Here is an 18770-nt window from a genome sequence, read left to right as displayed (position 1 = left end):
TTCCCCTCCTGTTCAAAAATAGTAACCAAAGTTTTCCACTTTTAACCATGTCTGAGAAACTGATTCCTAATAACAGACTCAATGTCATCCTCTCTAAAACACTGAAAAAACAGTGATGGCAGAATATTGGTTTTTCTCAAAAGAAATGTAACCTCTGCTCAAAAATTTGGATGTGTTTTAGATGGCTTTAGTCATCCAGATCAGTGAGGGGCAAGATAAAAAAGAGGCAGGTTTGTAACAGGAATGATCTGTGCAAAGGAGAACACTGGAAACAGCAAAGAGGCGGCACATAGGCAAATACCACTGGAGGAAAGGGAATAATAAAGAAATTTGCTGAATGGGTATCATCATGGCATCATACTTAATGCAGCATTCCTCACTAGATAGAAAAATGTATTCCCTTATATTATTTATACATTCACCCTAAGAAAGAGCAGATTGTGAGATCTTTTACAGTGAATTAAGAGGATAACATTGTATTCAGATGGAACTAGGAAAACCAAAATACTTTTTTTTTTCATTTTAATACCTACCACATTCTAAAGTTTCTCTTTTAACACTGATTAAAGGTTTTAGGGGGGTTTCCCCTTTGTTTCCCCATTATGTGTGCAGTGTTGCTGTGTTTCTCCAAGCTGAGGGCTGAGACAGCCTCTGAGACTCTCAGAATAAACAGTGCTCCTAAAATTGCTGATGACATTTTTGTACCTGCATAAGAATTTCAAATACACTTCCAAATTCTGCAGCTCTTAATTACTTCACTTCCACCCACTGTCACACACTCAGTATTACAGGCGTTCTGAAGTGCTCTTGTAGAAGTGAAGCATCTAAAAGTTCACCAGCTGCTCTCTCATGGCCAGTCCCAGCAGCCAGTAATACTCATCTTTATACAGACCCATAGGGAAAGCAGCACAATCCATAGGATTTCTATTAAAAGGCTAACCAGGGGGTGGCATCAACAAAACTTCAGTGTTTAGGGACATTTCTTAAACAAGGCACTTTAGAGATATAAAGAAGTTTTGGTAACAGAAAGTAGTGAACAGAAATAATCACAGGCTAAAATCTTGGGTTCCTCTCACATGGAAACTCTATTTAAATCCCCAGCCACATTTAGCTCTCTCTTACCTAAATTTACACCAACAGCAAACCTTTCGGTGCAAAAGAGAAAACTTTAGGACAGCAGAACCATGTCTATAGGAAACACTTTGACACATGGGTATGATTAAGGATACCCATGGATAGATGGATAGATGAAATCAGGGCCCTTGCAGTGAGGAGCAAATTTGCAATGAGGAGCACATTAGAGGAGAGGGGGCTGAAATGTGTTACAGCTCACAAACCATGCCCAACTGTGACCAAACAAGAAGTTACCCATCAGAAACTTATGAAATAAAATTTCCTTTTAAAAATCATTAGGAAACAATTTTCTGTTCAGGTGAAAGGCCATTTTCCTACAATACCAGCAGCTCAATTCTATACAGATTCTGATGAGGTTTGTATTATGGTGCTTGATCCAGTTGTAAAACAAAGTTAAAATGTCTCTTTTTCAAGGGACTTTTATGATTTAACTTTTGTAAACTGTAAAAATGAATAATATATTTTTCATGTTGATGTATATGATGTCCTCTTGTCCTGCTTTGCTCTGGTTGAAGTCATATAAACCAAAGAGTTGAAGAACTAAAAACTGGGGTTTACAAATTTTGCTTTCAAGCTGTTGAAGTTAACAGGCTTTTGCTGTGATAAACATGTTCCTGAGGATACGGTGATGTACACAATGAGAATAAAAACGTGATATTTGAACTTATTAAATTGCAATCAAATAGCATAAGCTGGGTAGAATTTCCCATACAACAAAGAACCACCAACTCCTAAAACCTCTTGGAATTAGTAAAACATCAAGAAAGCACTGCCAAATAGAAAATATTCTGCAAACTCTCAGTTATCATTCTAATGATTCTAATATCATTCTATATTAAAATTATATATATAATTGATGTAACTATTAATAGTGCCCAAAATTTAAGTCTCTCAAAATCAATAAGGTTTGTAAAAGTAGGGAAATGATATTGCCACGGCATGCATGTCGAATTGTTTACTTTTCTTTATCCACAGATCATGAAGGAAGTTCGGAGAGCATTGTGCAATGCATCAGCTGATGACAGTAAACTCTTACTTCTCAGCGCAGTGGGAAGTGTATTCTGTAGTGGCCTAGATTACTCATATTTAATTGGCAGGTTATCCAATGACAGAAGAAAGGAAAGCACTAGGATTGCAGAAGCTATAAGGTGACCCAAGCTTACCTATGATCTCTAAATTATGAAATGCAGTGTGTGATTATAAAGATATTTATCAGGTCCAAAAATGTTGTATATTTAAATGTTGATTGCATTCCAATTTATAGTCCTGCAAATTTGTTTAGTATAAAGAAACTTGGACCTTTCCATATTAGAAAAGAAAGCACATTTATTCCAGTGCTAATATCCACAGGGATTTATTTTATTCTAATTCTCTGTATTTAATATTTCAAATCATTCCTCCAAAATCAAATAAAACTTTGTTGTTGTTTTTCCACATTCAGTATTGCTTCATGTTCTGAAGTGGTTCCTGAAAGGCAGATCTTTTACTTGTTTTAATGTTCATCATTTTAATTAATTTCAGTCCAAATGGGAATCCATGGCTTATATTCTGTTGAAATAGCAGTCTGCCACTGTATTTCAGAACCTTACTCGAAGGGTCTCCACTCTTCTTCTTAAATTTAAATTACTTAATATATATGTAAATGCAATTTTATTTTTGTAACAAAAATGCGACTTTCCTTATATAGATATATATATCACATCACTTTAATAGAATTCCAGGGTTTATGATATGCAGTCTGCAAATCAATCTGCACAACACATCACCAAATGTTCCATTATCCACAAGGCAAATTTTCCAGTATAAATCAATATTATTCCACTAAAGTCAATGGTATTTTTCCAGTCTGTACCAGGAGACAATTTGGTCCTTTTTTCCCCCTGATTTTCTACAAATAAATACTCTTCTGACAGCTTTAAAACTTTATGCAACAATCTATGAAGGAATATTAAAGTTTTTTTTTTACAAGATATCTCTATTTGGGATTTATTAGTATAACATAAGATCAGGTTTCAGTATTACACAAAGTGTATTAACCACCAATTATCTTGGTTACAACTACTGCAGATCAGCTTGGATTCAGGTTAAAAAACTTTTGAAATTCTCAAAGTAGTAATTATTTCGAAAGACTTTAAAAGATATTTCTTAAATGTAGTAAGTTGTAAGTGGTTAATAAGACCCTAAATATGCTCAAATATCATGGAGTGATATTTTTTAAAAGAGAAACCCTTTGAGGGACACAGCCTAAGTTTATTTTTTAAATGTGAGGGGGTTTTAACAATGTGGAACCAAAAAAAACAAAAAAAAAGAGAGGGTAGAAAACTGCTATTCTTATTTGAAAACCCAGGCACACTCACTGCCCACCACAAGACACAAATTTAGTTTTATTCTTGTAAAAATTGTGCAGTTAGGTGTTGTTATATAAGTTTACATTTATTTGCACACATCTATTATACAGGTGTACTTATCAATCCAAAATTTAAATAAGTATAAGCCAGACTGTGATACTCAGTTTTTCCACCCTTGGACTCACAGAACACTCTTGAAATACTGGTACAATGTACTGCTTGTACCTTGTCAAGAATGTCGGCTTCAGGCCCACTGAAAATAGATTTTTATTGTACTTCTGGAAACAATACCCTACGTTTTCCATTTAGCACTCTCTGTGCTTTCTGTGAACAAAGGACTCAGCTCATGGAAAATAAACTGTAATAAGAGAAGAAAAAATGTCCATTGCTTTCTTCAGTGGTTTGGATATCCTAAAATACATCCATGGATCTCTGCCTCCACTGCTTTACATCAACTTAGACTTGTATCAAAGTGAATTTGAAATCTTGGTTACCACGTGTTTCCACTTTCCAAAGCGAGGCTCTCCTATACTGGTGACAAGTTACAGCTGAAGTTTCAATCCTTGTTGAGTCTCCTCTCCCATGAATGGTTCAGTCACTGGTGCCCTGCCCTCAGCCACTGGGCTTGGCAATGAATGGATGTGCAGCACTGCAGCTCCTCTACAGGCACTGGTCACAGATCCATCCGAGATCCATCCCAGACCCACCAGGGTGAGCTGCCACCATCCACACGCCATCCTGGAGCAGGGAAAGGGCAGACAGGCTGCACAGTGTGGCCTGCAGAGCCCTGGGACTGATACACTCCTGGAAGGCATTCCCAGCACTGGGCTCACACCACCGGCTGGGCAGCGCTGATGCATCTGGGACCTGAGCCACAAAATTCTGGGTGTGCTCAGAAGAAAACAGACAAGGACAAATTTACTTGCTCAGCTTCTTTACAGCCCTGGATGTAAAGCCTGCAAGCCCTGACCAGCAGCAAGAACCTGGAACAGTGCAGAGGTGTCTGAGCATCCCAGCGTGCATTCCATGGTCAGCCTCTCAGATATGCTCTAGCAAATCCAGAAGCCTTCTGCAGACACTTTTTCCTATATTTAAGCATCTGGATCTACTGTGCAACAACAGCTATAATCTTAAATCCTTTTCAAAGGCTGCTTTGAATTGAAACAAGGATCCTGTAGCCCAGAAACTCCCTGTGTGAACTTATGGTTCGGAGACAAGGAAACGTGCCAAGTTCAGGGTGCAGAGACAACCCACTGAAACAACGCACCAAACAGGAAACAAAGATAAATGGAGTGCTGGCCACTGCAGCTTCTGAAGACCAAAGGCAGGCATTTGTTCCCCTCATCATCTTCCAATATTGTAACCTTCCACTCCATCCTAGAGGTTCCATACCCATCCGTTTTACCATCCTCTATGCTCCCCAGTCTTCACTCACTGTCCCTTCTCAACGTTATGTTCCACTCTCTCCAGGTCCTCCCTTCCTTGCTCACTCATATGAAGACTTCTTCAGCCCTTCCCCTCCATTAATGTGTTCTGCTTTGTTCTTCCTCCACATTATGTTTCCTCTCCACATCCCAAATTGCTTTTCCATATTCACTTCCAGTCCCGTTTATCACCATGATTCCTGCTTTTCTCCACAACACTGATTTTATCTGCCTCCACAGGGTCCTCAGATTTACTGCCACCATTTATCCTTAGTTTGCTTTCTTTTTACCTATCATTCATCACATCCCTATTCACAACTGCAGTCCTGTCTGAAAGACTTACGTAACTACTGAGGTTCTCAAAATTCTGGAATTAATGAGGTGCAGTGATCCACAGTCACTACTCAGTCATAAACAACCAAAGAAATAATGAGATAAGGGAACAGCATTGTATCTGCAATGAAAACTAATCACAACTCTCCTTAACCCTGCTCTCCTCTAGACAGAAATGGTCTTGAACAGACAAAAACCATGTTCCTTATTTCACTCTCTTTGTCTTGACAGTGATCTCCTGGTTTACTACTGTGAACAGAGCTGCATCAATTCTCTATTTTCCCATGGTCCTCCTTACTAGAGGACTTCAAAAACAGAATGTATAATTGAAAATTTAATGCTGGCTCATCTCAGACTCTTTGTCCTCATTTAAAACACAGCCAGTGCCCCTGCACTTCAGCCCAGTTGCCACATGTGCTCTCTAACCTGCAGGCCCACCTGTGCTCAGGTACAGAGGCCTGGATCCTTTTGACCTCAGTGGGAGAGCAGCAACTCATCAAAGGGCACATCTGACAAAATGTTCTTTCCTAAAATCTGTCAGCAAAGATGCACTCTGGATCTAATAAATACCCAGTGCAGGGACAGAATCTCCTCTTTTGCTTGGAATTTGATTTATCCATGTCCTTTTTCTAAAGTAACTGAGCATCTCATTTGCCTCCATATACCTGCTGTGCACTGAGCTGCTGGAGCCCATAATTTGCCCACAATTACACTTTTGCTTTTTCCTAATTGGTGTAAAGGCCATTCCATTCAACAGATGTCTTTCCACAGCTGCTGGTAGGTAGCTTATTTAAAAGATCTCCTTGTTGCACAGAATTTAACATATTCTAGTTCATTCATCCAGATGAATCTGATGACATTTAACTTCCCTGTTATTTCTCATTACATTACTGGGGTAGTCAGGCAAGGGCATCTGCTTTGTAATGACTTTGCTGAAGATTTTTGCAATGAAGACCCAACTGAAGATGACTCGTCCTGTTCAAACATTTCTCTGACTCCTCTTTGCACATCTTGTTCTTTCTGCTGGTTCCATAAACATTACAATCTCCCAATTCACTGATGGGACTTGCAGTAACTTTTGACACAGGATCTGAAGAGAACTTTTTGAAAAAAATACATAATCAGACTCTACTATTTCATCAGTAGCCAAACAAGGTCCATCCCAGCCACTGCGGAGCAAACCAAGAAGTGCTGTGTGTACAAACTCAGGAGTTACTGGTCCAGAAGTAAAACTAACCCAACCAAACCTTTCTGCAAAAAGTACAACACTCAGTGCAATCCACTTAATCAGGCCACAACATACACAAAACTATGCAATAGCCCAGGTACTCGGAAAGATTAAATAACTAAAAAAAAGCAGACTTTTCCATGTCCAAACTAGAAAGTATCTTGCAGTTCTGACCTCATAAAACTGGGCATTTGTTGTGTTCTTCTGTGGTTCTAATTTGTTTTCAGATTAAGTACTTTAAACTTGGATATTTATGTGTTACCTCTGTATTCAACATCTTTCTTTTATTTTTTTATTTTAGGGATTTTGTAAAAGCTTTTATTCAATTTAAGAAGCCAATTGTTGTTGCTATCAACGGCCCTGCTCTGGGGTTAGGAGCTTCTATTTTACCACTCTGTGATATCGTTTGGGCAAGTGAGAAGGCTTGGTTTCAGACACCATATGCAACAATCCGACTCACTCCAGCTGGCTGCTCATCATACACATTCCCACAAATTCTGGGTGTTGCACTGGTAAGGTTTTCCACCTCGAATTGCTGAAGAACCTTTCATAAATTCCTGATCTTCTTTCTCTCTTTAAAAAGTAAACAATTTTCTTAATTGTCTTTAATGGAAATGAAATCTGTGGAAAGTTCATCTAATCACTACCAATTTCTTATCACGAAACAATCTTGGAATTCAATATACAACACCTGCTGTACACAAGAAAGATTGAAAAAGCAAAGATTGTCAACATGATGGTAGAAAAGGGAAGAAATACATTAGCAGAATAACCTTGCAGAGTAGTTGTCTGCATCATGTTAGGAGTGGGCAGTAATACAGCCAGATACAGCTCTCTGCTCTTTAAAGATAATCCACAATGATGCCAGTAAAACTACTTAGCTTTTACCAGTATAATAAATCAGAATTTGGCCCACAAATATTTCCTACTGGGTACATGACTCTCCACACAGTATCACTGATAGTTACTCTTGTAAGATCAGCAATACAGATTCACCATGCATGCCAGCACATTTCTCTTAAATTAAACCCATACTGTGCTCTGGCCACCTGCACAATCCTTAAATAGCTACTGAAACTCCTTTTAAAGTATTTTGCAGTATGGAAAGATACAGAAGAACATTTGTAATTTAATCGTAAATATAGCAGGCAAGTATGAGAAAAATTTGAAGGGAATTATAACCCAAGATTACCAGAGTCTTTTGGTTTCACAGGCAAATGAAATGTTGTTCTGTGGGAGAAAGCTGACAGCACAGGAAGCCTGCAGCAGAGGACTGGTGTCACAAGTATTTTGGCCAACAACATTTAGCCAAGAAGTGATGCTGCGAGTGAAGGAAATGGCATCCTGCAGTGCAGTGGTAAGAAATCAAACTCCCTCATTAAATTTCACAGATATTTCACAGAGGTAAGGTGTGCTCCCAAGGCATATGGGACCTCAGTTTCCACAACCATACCTGTGAAAGAAGGTTGAGATCAGAAAACCTGGATAGGAATCAGTGAGCTCATGGAGTTTCTCATTTTTCAGGGATCAGGATGGGGGAGTTATTTCCTTTCACAATATTAGCATTTATTCAATGAGTGGCACCTCCTTGCCCCAGATTTTGAAAGGGGATTTTAGCACAGGTTTCCTTCATGAAGGTGTAACAGTCTGAAACTCTACAACTGTACTTGGAAACCTGTAAGAAAACAGATTTGCCCTTCACTTTGTCCAGGCCTACAGGACAGGATTTCAGCTGAATCTGCCTTCTTTCTGCACCTGCAGAGTTCCTGCTGGCGCAGAATGTTCCACACAGCACCCCAGAAGGGTAGGATAGAGCCAGCTAAGCTCTGCTGTGAAGGAGAGGTGAGATCCAGACAAGAGGGATTTGAACATATTCTGGTCACAGTGTATTATAACTTTCCTTTTGTGTACACAAAAGTTGAAAGAGAATCCTTTCCTATCTTCCTAGAGGTTTTTCCCTTCAGGCACATATACTCCTATTCTGGGCACATCCTTGTTTAAAAAACATGCAGTGAAGAAAGTGATACTGGCTGCAATAAAACTGCAGTAATTAAAGTGAAAACTGTTATAGTTTCTTGCTGTATTTCCTATGTCTGAAACTGTCTCAGCATCCCTCAGTTTCATTGAAAAGATCTGCTGTAAAAGGAGGTAGAGACACAAGAGATTTTTAATTAAACAAAGTGTAGATTAGATCTCACAGAAGACATTGAGAATTAAACTCTCTGGAAATATAGCAGAATTTATTTGATGATGCTGATAAACGTGTATTATTTGAGTTGGGAAAACCTCTGGGCTTTACTGTTGAATTCTTCCTTCCCTCACTGCTATTGGCTGTCAATGAAATTTTCTCAAGACCCCTTGGAAAGACCAGTGCTGACTTGTGGACAAAGATAAACCTTCAAAGACTTGTTCACAAACAGACCACAAAAAATGCACAGGGCCCTTGATTTGCTATTAACACCATTTACTTGAGCTAAAGACAAATACTACTTTGCAATAGCAGTGTTGAAACCCACAACAAATAGGAACTGGGCTAAACATGAAAAAAAAAAACAAAAAAAATGTAAGCAAATAGGCTTAAAAAGGGTTTTGCAGTAAAGGCCCTTTGCTATTTCTGTATTGATAAGGAAATAATACATGAGGGAAAATTGTTAAGTTTTGGTTTCCAACATGTCTAACCTTAAAGGCCACCTTCCAGTAAACAGGTAGCCAGTATATTGTCCCTCACACATTTTCATTTCAATGTGAGGGAGTTCAGCTCCTTGTGCTTTATGGCAGACCTTCAATAAACCAAGGTACTTTAGGATCCCTCATTCTTTTAAAAACCTGGCACAAACCCATCAACCTCAATTCTTAAAGATGCTGACTATCAGCAAGTGGAGTTGTGGCTAGAAATCAAATGTAATTTCTGTGCCCAAAGGAGTTATTTAGATCGTAAAACAGAGTCAGTATAAAAATGCTGGTCACACCATTATTCACAGTAATATTTTCAGATTCAGAATAAAATAATGAGTCGTATTTTGCCATTAGGTATTGGAAGAGTCCAAATGTCTCGTGCGGAGCTTCCTGAAATCTGGACTTGAAGAGGTGAACGAGAAGGAGTGTCAGATGTTAAAACAGCTGTGGAGTTCTTCCAAAGGACTGGATTCATTATTCAGCTACTTGCAAGACAAAATTTATGAAGTCTGATATCTTGGCCTAACTTAAAGAGAAATAGCTCCAGTTGTGACCAGAGTCAGACATGACCATGTTTGAGAAGCAGAGGCAATGCATCAGTGAGGAATTTGTGACAGTGATCCCAATGCCTGTGGCTGTGTGAGCTACACAGCTGCTTGTAGCCAGTTTGATTTTGTGTAACCAAGACGTGGGCAGGCGTTCAGCCCACATAACCTGTGCAGAGGCTGCATCTTTCACATTGCTCATCCACATCCAACTCTACATTCCATGTGCTGAGAAGCACCACTGAGGCCCAGCAAGGCTCACTCACCTTTAAGAGTTTATTTTGTCTGTCCTTCTTAACTTATTCTTGCTGTTGCAGCACATCTGGGCTGACACAGAGGGCTCAGTCTAAAATCCGGGTCAGCACAACCTTTGGTAGACCCAAAAACCATACATAAGAAATATGTTAATTATTTTTTTCTAAGTTCTAACAGTTTAATGGAAAAATCTGATAATTTATATGTATAATATGTAAAGTTAGTTTACAAAAACTTCTAGAATTTTTTTCTTTGTTAAATTTATTTAACTTATTTATTTTGTGTTCATATTCAGCTGTTTATTGATCACAGATCTTATTTTCATATTACCCTTTTGACTGAATTAAAGGTATCACATGAGAATGCAAAGACATTTTTAGGAGCAAACTGAGTAGAAAAATACAGAATATATAGAAAACCCACAGAATATTGTGGGCAGTAAATGAAACAGCCACGTGCATGCTCCTCTATGTGTAAAACTGTACAAAAAAATGTATGAAAACATTCATTTGCCAGGGTTAAGAGAAAAAAAAAGTGGGTTCTGACACAGTGAGTCCCCCTTAAGTCTCTCTTCACTTTCTGCCTTCTTGAGGAGCACAGAAGGGCTCACCAACCAGATGCTTTATTTAGGTTTACTATACTCCTGTTAGCCGCCTATCAGTGACAGGGTGAGTGGTGCCGTTGCGTGGCATCGTACTGTTTTTCAGGTTTAAACACCCCTCATGGTCTGAAGTCTAAAAGCAAATCCTTATGAGCCTTAGTCTAGTTGCCTGATTCCTCAGGTGTGAGATAATTTCTGCTCTGGAGGCCTTTGGGTGTGGGCCAGCAGTTTATACAAGGTGCTAGGCACTGAACTCAGTGGAGGCAGAGGTTTTGTTTTGCTTTTCCCAGCTCTCCACATCTGGCCACCCCACCACCTGTTACAAGAACTTATGGCTATACATAAAAGCAATCCACAGTAAACAAGGAAAAGCCAATCTGTTCTTTTGGAATGTGATCCTAGTACTGTTCAGCGACACTGACTGACTTCTGAACACTGGATCTCTCTCAGTTCTTTCCTGCTATAGGCAGTTTGTGTGGAAAGGACAGGAGTATGCTCTGAGACTTCATCTGCCATTATAGCACACCCAAATTGAAACCTCTTGAAGCAGAAGCTTTGCACATTTGTTTGCTTTGTAATTTGTGCACTTGCTCTCCATCCTTGAGCTCAGTGACTTATTATGGTTTAAACCTCTGCAAATGAGACTGCTCAGCTTTCTCCCTCTTAGCATTTCCATAAAGAGTTTCAACAAAGCCTTTGTAAAGTTAACAAACAGGTGATTACAGTATCCAGTAGCCTTCAACATATTAATGTAACATTTCTTTTTCCACAAATAATTAGAAGTGCTGTTTTTATGCCCTAATTGTACCACTGAATTTTAAGGAAATCATTACTCTAAATGCAGAAGTTCTCATGGAAATTCTTGGTTAAAAAGACAGAATCTGGCTTCTAATTAGCCTGTTTAAAATGCTTTTTAAAAGAAACTTATTGAAACCATTAGCTTATTTTAAAATGACTAAAAGAGAACTCTTTCAATAACTATTTGAAGTGATGGATGCACCACCTGTTTTATACCAACCCTTGTTTTTATCCACAACCTGCCAGCAGTGCCGCGGGACGCGCTGGATCAAGGCCCTGGGCCCCCAGCAAGGCAGGTGCACACAGAGTCACCTGGAAAGGGATCACCCAAGTGAAAATCACACACACACACACACTCACACACCCCTAACACGTTTTCACAATCAGGCCTCCGGCATACACCTTCAGAAAAAGAGAAAAAAGCAATGGAAAGTACCACGATTCCTCAATTTCCTTTATTTCCTTTATTCCCGTCCAGAGAGCCATAACTCCTAGTCATGTGTTAATAAGATTTTAGGAAGTTTATTTCAATACTATGCTTAGTTTTTGTAGATAAATATAGCGAGATTGCTCAGCAATGTGAAGGAATGCGTTCCGAAAGAGATTTGCAAACAGAGAAGAATCTTACATTGTTGGATCTTTTAAACTGCACCATTTCATCTGAATTTTCAGATATCTGTATCTTAGCATTTTTTATGACAAAGGAATGGTTGAAATACATTTTCTATAATTATTTTTCCATTAAAGCAAGCGCTAACCATAGTTAACATTTTTAATTATTCATATCTATACAGTTACAATCTAGTTTTCATGGAATCTATTTTCCCTTCAAAAAAAGAGTAATAACAATGTTGAAAGCTTCTTTTCCAGTATTTAAATATCAGAATCTGAATTTTCTCTTGTGTTTCTATCCTTACTAGGTATTCAGATATCTAGATGTACTGTACATATTAGTCTGGGTACCTTTACTAATATTCACAGTATTTAAGATGAAAAATGCAATTTGTTGTTTAAGTATGTTATTTTATTCTTGTGTAAATTGTTTTGTACAATCTTTAAAATTCTACAGTTTTGCATTTGTAGATATTAAAGGTAAGCGATTTATTTTGTGTTGTCCTGCATGTATATTTTTGCTGTAGATAAGTGTTGCTTAGTTTACTATTTCAGTACATTTCTGTTTAAATAAATAAGCTTACAAACTTTAATACAGTATATATTTTCAAAATATAAACTTTTATATTTCTGTGGTAGGTTAGGGTATGCGTTTTAGGCAATCTTTTTCACTACTATGAACTGTTCTTTTAATCTATAATATAATGGTTTTGTGCCAATAGTTTTTCATTAGAATAAAATGCTCTTTTAATGTTAGGGATGAACAAACAAGTTTGGTTGGGGTTTGTTTTATTTTTGGTTTTGGGTTTTTTAATTATTTTGCCAGCCTTTACAGTTTTAAATATAATTTATAAATGCATTGCATTTGAGAATAAGCCTTACCATTAGGTACAAGAAATCTTTAAAGCTGCATAATTGCTTATGCAGCACTAAGGACTTCCCCAAATAATTGCTGTAAGAAAGTTAGCAAATCAGAGTACAGGGCCTTAAGTTTTTCTTGTGAAAAGGGTAATACGGGTTGTTTCTTTTGAACAACATAGGTAGACTTGTCAGCATGGGCTTTGTTATATATAAACTGTGCATTTGTGCTCCCAACCATGGTAGTTTAATCTCAGGCTTTGTGTGGCTGGGTCTATAAAAGTCAAATCTGGCTAAAGCCAGCACTCTTTAGGAGACGCTAAAGAAGTTTACATAAGAGACTTATAGACAATCTTATCATAGTACATTTGGGTACTTGCTAGCCTCGATGTGTTATCTGTGTCTGCCCAATTAACCATATGTTTTAAGCCATATTAAATCTCTTTACTGCTATTTTAAATACTACACTGAAAGTCATTCACTAGCTTGCTTGCTCACAGACAGGATTTCGATTTTTAGTGAATAAAAATGTTATGCCTTCCATAAAAAACAAAGGACCAAAGAATTGCATTATTCTAATCAAGCATTAGTTCCTTTGCCAGTGAACTGGTCTGACATTTGTACCGAAGATCAAACAGTCTCTTTCTGCTTCAAACACTGCATCCTCATCCATGTCAGGTGTAAGGGGGAAAGATGTATCCACTGAGCTATTGGGAAAGGAGTGATGTTCAGCTGGGATGGCATGTCTATTGGTAAGGCTTATTACCAAACCTCTGAGATGAAGCAAAGAACCAAAAATTCACAAGTTATGTCAATGTAAATTTATTTTCAGAACTTGCACAAATAATTAATTGTAGAACTTTGCAAATTAGGCCCTTAAGTTATTTTGTCAGAATGCCATGGAACAGACTAAAACAGTTTCTAATATTTGTAATGATGAGTACATATTATAATATTATAAGGGTACAGGCACCCCTATATCACAGTGTTGTAAATATTTTCTGAAACTGGTACAGTACTGAGGGACTTGTATCTTCTGATATATCAAATATTGACTGTCTAGATCAAATTGTACACAATTTATTTGTTGATGGTCCTGTAACTAGTGTATGGACACATTTCTGGGTGCCTTAGAAGTTGTATTTTTCATGTGTGTTAATATGCAGTATTTATACATTGTGAGAAGCTGCTTTGAATAAAAACATTGAAACTTCATTTCACTGCAGTGATTTTCAGTTTTACATAATCAGAATGAATGTGATAAGTGGTAGCCATTATATATGATAATACTATTCACAGGCTCCCGCCTTTCCAAAGAGACCAGGCACACAGCGGGCTTTTCAAAAGAAAATGAATTTTTTTCAAATGGCAAAACCCAGGGCACTAAGAGACACTGCATTAAGAACTCTCTGAAATCAATTATAATCCATTTCATTTACCATTTCTTGATCAAGTCCAAGAAAACCAGCAAGAACTGTCTCACAAAAGCACTTCTAGAACACCATTATCACTGCCACTACTTGATATGTGCACAGCACATAAAGCATTCCTGCCCAGAACCAGCTGCTCCAGGCAGGATGTTGGCTCCACATGAGAGAATTTGATTTTGAAGTGGTATTTGCCAGGAGGGCCAAGATTCAGCCCAGCCCCAGCCTGGTGCAGGAGAAGGTGGATCAGCCTGTGGGCCCCCCATGGCTCCAGACAACACTCTTGCCAGGGGCTCTTGTGTACCAGGGGATTCTTTGCCCATAGCATCCACTAATGCTATTTGCAATCATGTACCTTCTGTGATTAGAAGAGTAACTGTAAATTACTTCTGCCTGGGGCAGAAAAGGAAGGATATTTTTACAGAGAGCCAGGGTTAGCCAACCCAGCTATCTAACAAGGTCTGAAAAAATTACCTACACTTCACTCAAAGGAAACAATTATGTTCTGGCAATTATCTTGGATGGCTTTAAACTGACAGGCACTGTTAGTAAAAAGCGTGGTCAGCTATTTGGAGTAGAGGGTTGAGCAATTCAGTCTTGCTTCAGTATCAACAAATCCAATTATTTATTACAGTGACTCTTGTCAGGAATTAACTTAATGTAGCATCCAATGGACTGTGAGCAACATGCATATGATGAACAGGGTGTGACCTTTCCTGTCTAACAGTTTTATTGATAAGTTTGGTTTACTTTTGACACAAATTGTCAACATGTGAATTTCATTTTAAATAACTCATTTTTAAAAGAAAGCAAAATTTTTTAAAATTAAAAATTTCATCCAAATATTTGGAGGGGGGGGTTTCAAGCTTTTTCAAATGTCAGTCCTTGTTGCAGCAAATTAATACACAAGTTACATGGAAGAGGAATCTGTTAAGTAGATATAAAGAAGTAATTGCATGTATAAAAGAACAGGAAGGTATTAATCCAAATTAATGTGTAAAAACAGGTCAAAGTTCTGCATACACTAAGATGTGCCACTTCTAATTTTGAATAACAGAAACAATATTGCATATGGCAAGAACAAGGAGAGGTTCTGAGAGCAAATGACAGCATGTGAAAAAACCAGAAAGACAATTTTAAGTACTAGAGGAGTTCAAAGCAAAACAATTGTCAGAAGCTGGACTAGGGGACAGTTTGGTTGCAAAGGAAAAAGTCGGGTTTTATTCTGGACATATTAACTTCAGGAATTCACCTCTCCTTAGGTATCTTATTTCTCATGAAACCCCCTCAGAAGTAAAATTTAATCAAACATAACACATCTCTTCACGACTATGACTTAACCTCAAAACTAATCTTCAGTCATAGCGTGGAGAGTTTCAGATTACTAAAAAAGCCAGACTAACAACCCCCTCTAGAATTCAAACCATTTGAACTCTTTTAGCACCACTTTGCTTTAATTTATTCTCTTTCCTTGGTTTTACAAATTTGGTCATTACAGATATATAATAAAAATAGAACTGTTAAAAACTTTGTTCAATTCTAATTATTAAGTCTGTCTGGCGACTCAGTAATTTTCATCTGGAACAGTTAAGAGTACTATGGGAGAAAGAAGGCAATTTTCATTTTGAGAAAATTAAACATTTCATATTTAGTAACTTTAAAAATTCTATGTTGGACTGTATTACCTTTCCTTATCACTTCATGACACTGGTGTCACTTGAACAAATCCCATGGATCCAAGTCAAGAGCCACTCCCGACTTCACTTGCTTCCAAAGAAACATTTTCAATGTTTTTGCTGACTCCTGTTAATAGAAAGTCATGCCCTGCTGTGTTTTAACCTTCCTCAACTCTTCAGTCACATTTATCAACTTGAATTCTGGATGACTGTAACACATCTGTGAAACTGATTTTATACATTGGTCATAGATAGAAATATATTAGTGAACAACTGTAACGAGAAAAGTGAAAAATGCTCTTTGCAACCAGAAGTCATGTTTGAAACAAGGGCTGTTGAACTGCTGCTGCTTCCTAAGATGAAATAAAAAGTTTCATCTAACATTAGAGTTTCTAGAATGAAAAATTATTTAAACACTAAGCAGCAATCTTGACTCGTTAGAGCTGAGTTAATTACTATCATCTAGAAATAAGTTATTCACAGTCATCCAGAAATGTGTTTCTGATGTGTCTGTAAATAAGTACTACACTATCTATTACTCCAAAAAAGATCAACAATTTCCTACTGCTGTTCTTCCAGATGCCTGCTTATGCTGCCCACCAAGCTCTGGGATATTCACTTGCTTTAAATGAATACAGGAATTCACATTAAACTCTTCCCATGCCTAATTATTTTAGCCTCTCACTTGTTTATTTTATATGCAGCTGCAGCAACTTTGTCAGGGACTCAGACTCTGATAAACAATTCCCTTCAAGTCTATCTTTTGCCCGTTAGACTCAAAATGAGCGACAACTCCAAGCTCCTGATGGCTGCACTGCTGAGGGATGCTCCTGCTCCAAAGGGCAGATGAGCACAGCTTTGATGGCTCCAGCAGCATCCCACTGGTTGGACTGTGGGCTCCAGAGTTTCCCTTTACTTCTGAGAGCAAGCCTAACTGAGATCAGTGGTGCAGCTCTGAGTTTTCATGTAATGATCTTTTATCACTCCTTTGCATAGGGCTGCTCCCAGAATGAGGTCTGAAGCCATGTAACTTATTAACTATAAAGCAACCCACAAGCTCCTTAAGCCCATGGCCAGGGCATTTGACAGAAAGCCCCAGACATGGTGCTGATAACACCACCCCACTCCCAGTACCTGCCTTCATCAGACCAAAAAACCAGCAAATTTTCTTCTTCATGTATTTACATGTAGCAGGATGAAGCAGACTTATTTTCCTGGATGCTAATGTGATGCCAGTTGGAAAGGAATATCCCAAAGCAGTTAGACCTGGTAGGACCCACCTTCCAAATATGGCTGTAACTAGTTAGAACACAAAGACACTGTCTCCTTCTAAATTATGCTTTTTAAATAAATGCTTTTCATCTGAAAATATATTCAAAAATTAAAGCTGAGCTTTAAAGGAGCAGTCTGCAATGTGGCTGATTTGAAAGGCTAAAAGTTTTCCCAACCATTTCAAGTATGAGAAAATCCAACAGCTCTCCATTTGTGATTCAAGCACTTGGTAAACACACTCCACAACTGCACCATGGCTGTGTGCCAATGAAATGGTGAGTCAGCAGGCAGGGGAGGGAATCAAGGCAGGAGTGAGGCATTTAACCCTCACTCAGAGAACATTCTTCTTACTAAAAGAATGAAAGTACACCATAAAAATGCAAAAAATTACTGGAACTTTTAAACCACTAATACAGGCAACCATTTCATTTTTCTTCCAACTTTACAGAATTTCTCAGATTTTAAATTATTACAAACCCTTAAGTAAATAGCAAACAGCAAACTAATGAGAAAGAGGTTCATGAACACATATCAGTGCAGCCCTAAAATCCTTACTCTGACCAAAATCCCAGTGATAACCCGAGTAAGACTGAATGCTGAAGGGTTTCACGAGAACATTAGAACTGGTAATATTTAATACTTGCACAGATAAAAAAGGAGTACATTTTCCTAATGAAAATACAGTTCAACTCATCTGTCCTATTCCCAAAGGAATATCTGTGCACATGACTTTGCTTCACAGTGCTCTTGTGGAGTGGTTGATGAAATCACAAGATTTCCTAAATCATTTTTAAATTAACCCATTGTAAAAAATTCCCCACTGAATTCCATCACTGTGCTTGATCACTCTAGGTACTCTATTCAGCACGGAAAAAGCATTAAAAAGTGAGGATTAAAAATATATATATTTTAAAGAGTACTCAATCATCCACCTGAAGATTTGAACACTCATTTACAAGGTTGTTAAACACTGCCAAACCTGAATGACAGCATTTTATACCTACTTTCTTACTCACTCTTCACAGGTGTAAATAACCATTCTGGACACCTGGGGTGGAGGGGAAAGGAGTGGAGAGAAAAGACTGCAGTTATTACCTTCAGAGTGTTTGTTTAGGGTAATTATAGACCAGCTGTGAATTTACAGCTTGCCCCCATTAGGGAACAGATACAGTTCCCAGTTATGGCTGAGAACACCCACCTCTGGTGTCCTTATGCTGCTTGAGCCTACAAATGCCTACACAAAGCAGTTTTTTTGCACATCTGGCCCCACTGACCTCTATGGCCAGAGCCATCTCCTCCTGGAACTCAACTCACAGCCACTATGATCCATTTACTGTTAGCTTGTCCTGCCCTGATTAAGCCTGGGCTGTGAAATGGCAGAGATAAGAATTAGTTTGTGTAGACACCTAGTATGTCCAGGGTGGAAACACAGTAAGTGTCCCTTCAGAGATATATGAAAGTCTTTTCTCCCATCTAATGGCCCTCATCAAGTCTAATTCAAATTTTAGAAAAAACCATCACCTATGGCATTAAGAGACAAGGCCTGACAAACCCTACTGGAGTGGCCAGAAAGACTTTCCCCT

The 18770-nt window shown here is 38.1% G+C and overlaps 1 protein-coding gene and 1 long non-coding RNA gene across 2 annotated transcripts in view; one reads left to right on the top strand and one right to left on the bottom strand.

The window, feature by feature from the left end:
- CDYL2 (chromodomain Y like 2) overlaps positions 1–13936 on the top strand; it is a 60054-nt gene extending 46118 nt beyond the window's left edge. The window contains exons 4-7 of the mRNA XM_084215113.1: positions 2110–2282; positions 6769–6979; positions 7681–7824; positions 9498–13936. Of these exons, the coding sequence (XP_084071239.1) occupies positions 2110–2282; positions 6769–6979; positions 7681–7824; positions 9498–9656 (687 nt within the window). The 3' untranslated portion in view covers positions 9657–13936. The remainder of the gene's footprint in view (positions 1–2109; positions 2283–6768; positions 6980–7680; positions 7825–9497) is intronic.
- LOC311159177 overlaps positions 1–18770 on the bottom strand; it is a 53361-nt gene that overhangs the window by 3253 nt on the left and 31338 nt on the right. The window lies entirely within an intron of this gene.

This window comes from Fringilla coelebs (assembly GCF_963513975.1).
Source record: "Fringilla coelebs genome assembly, chromosome: 14".
Taxonomy (NCBI): domain Eukaryota; kingdom Metazoa; phylum Chordata; class Aves; order Passeriformes; family Fringillidae; genus Fringilla; species Fringilla coelebs.
Note: the sequence above shows the minus strand (reverse complement) of the source record. Positions and strands in the feature narration are given on the sequence as shown.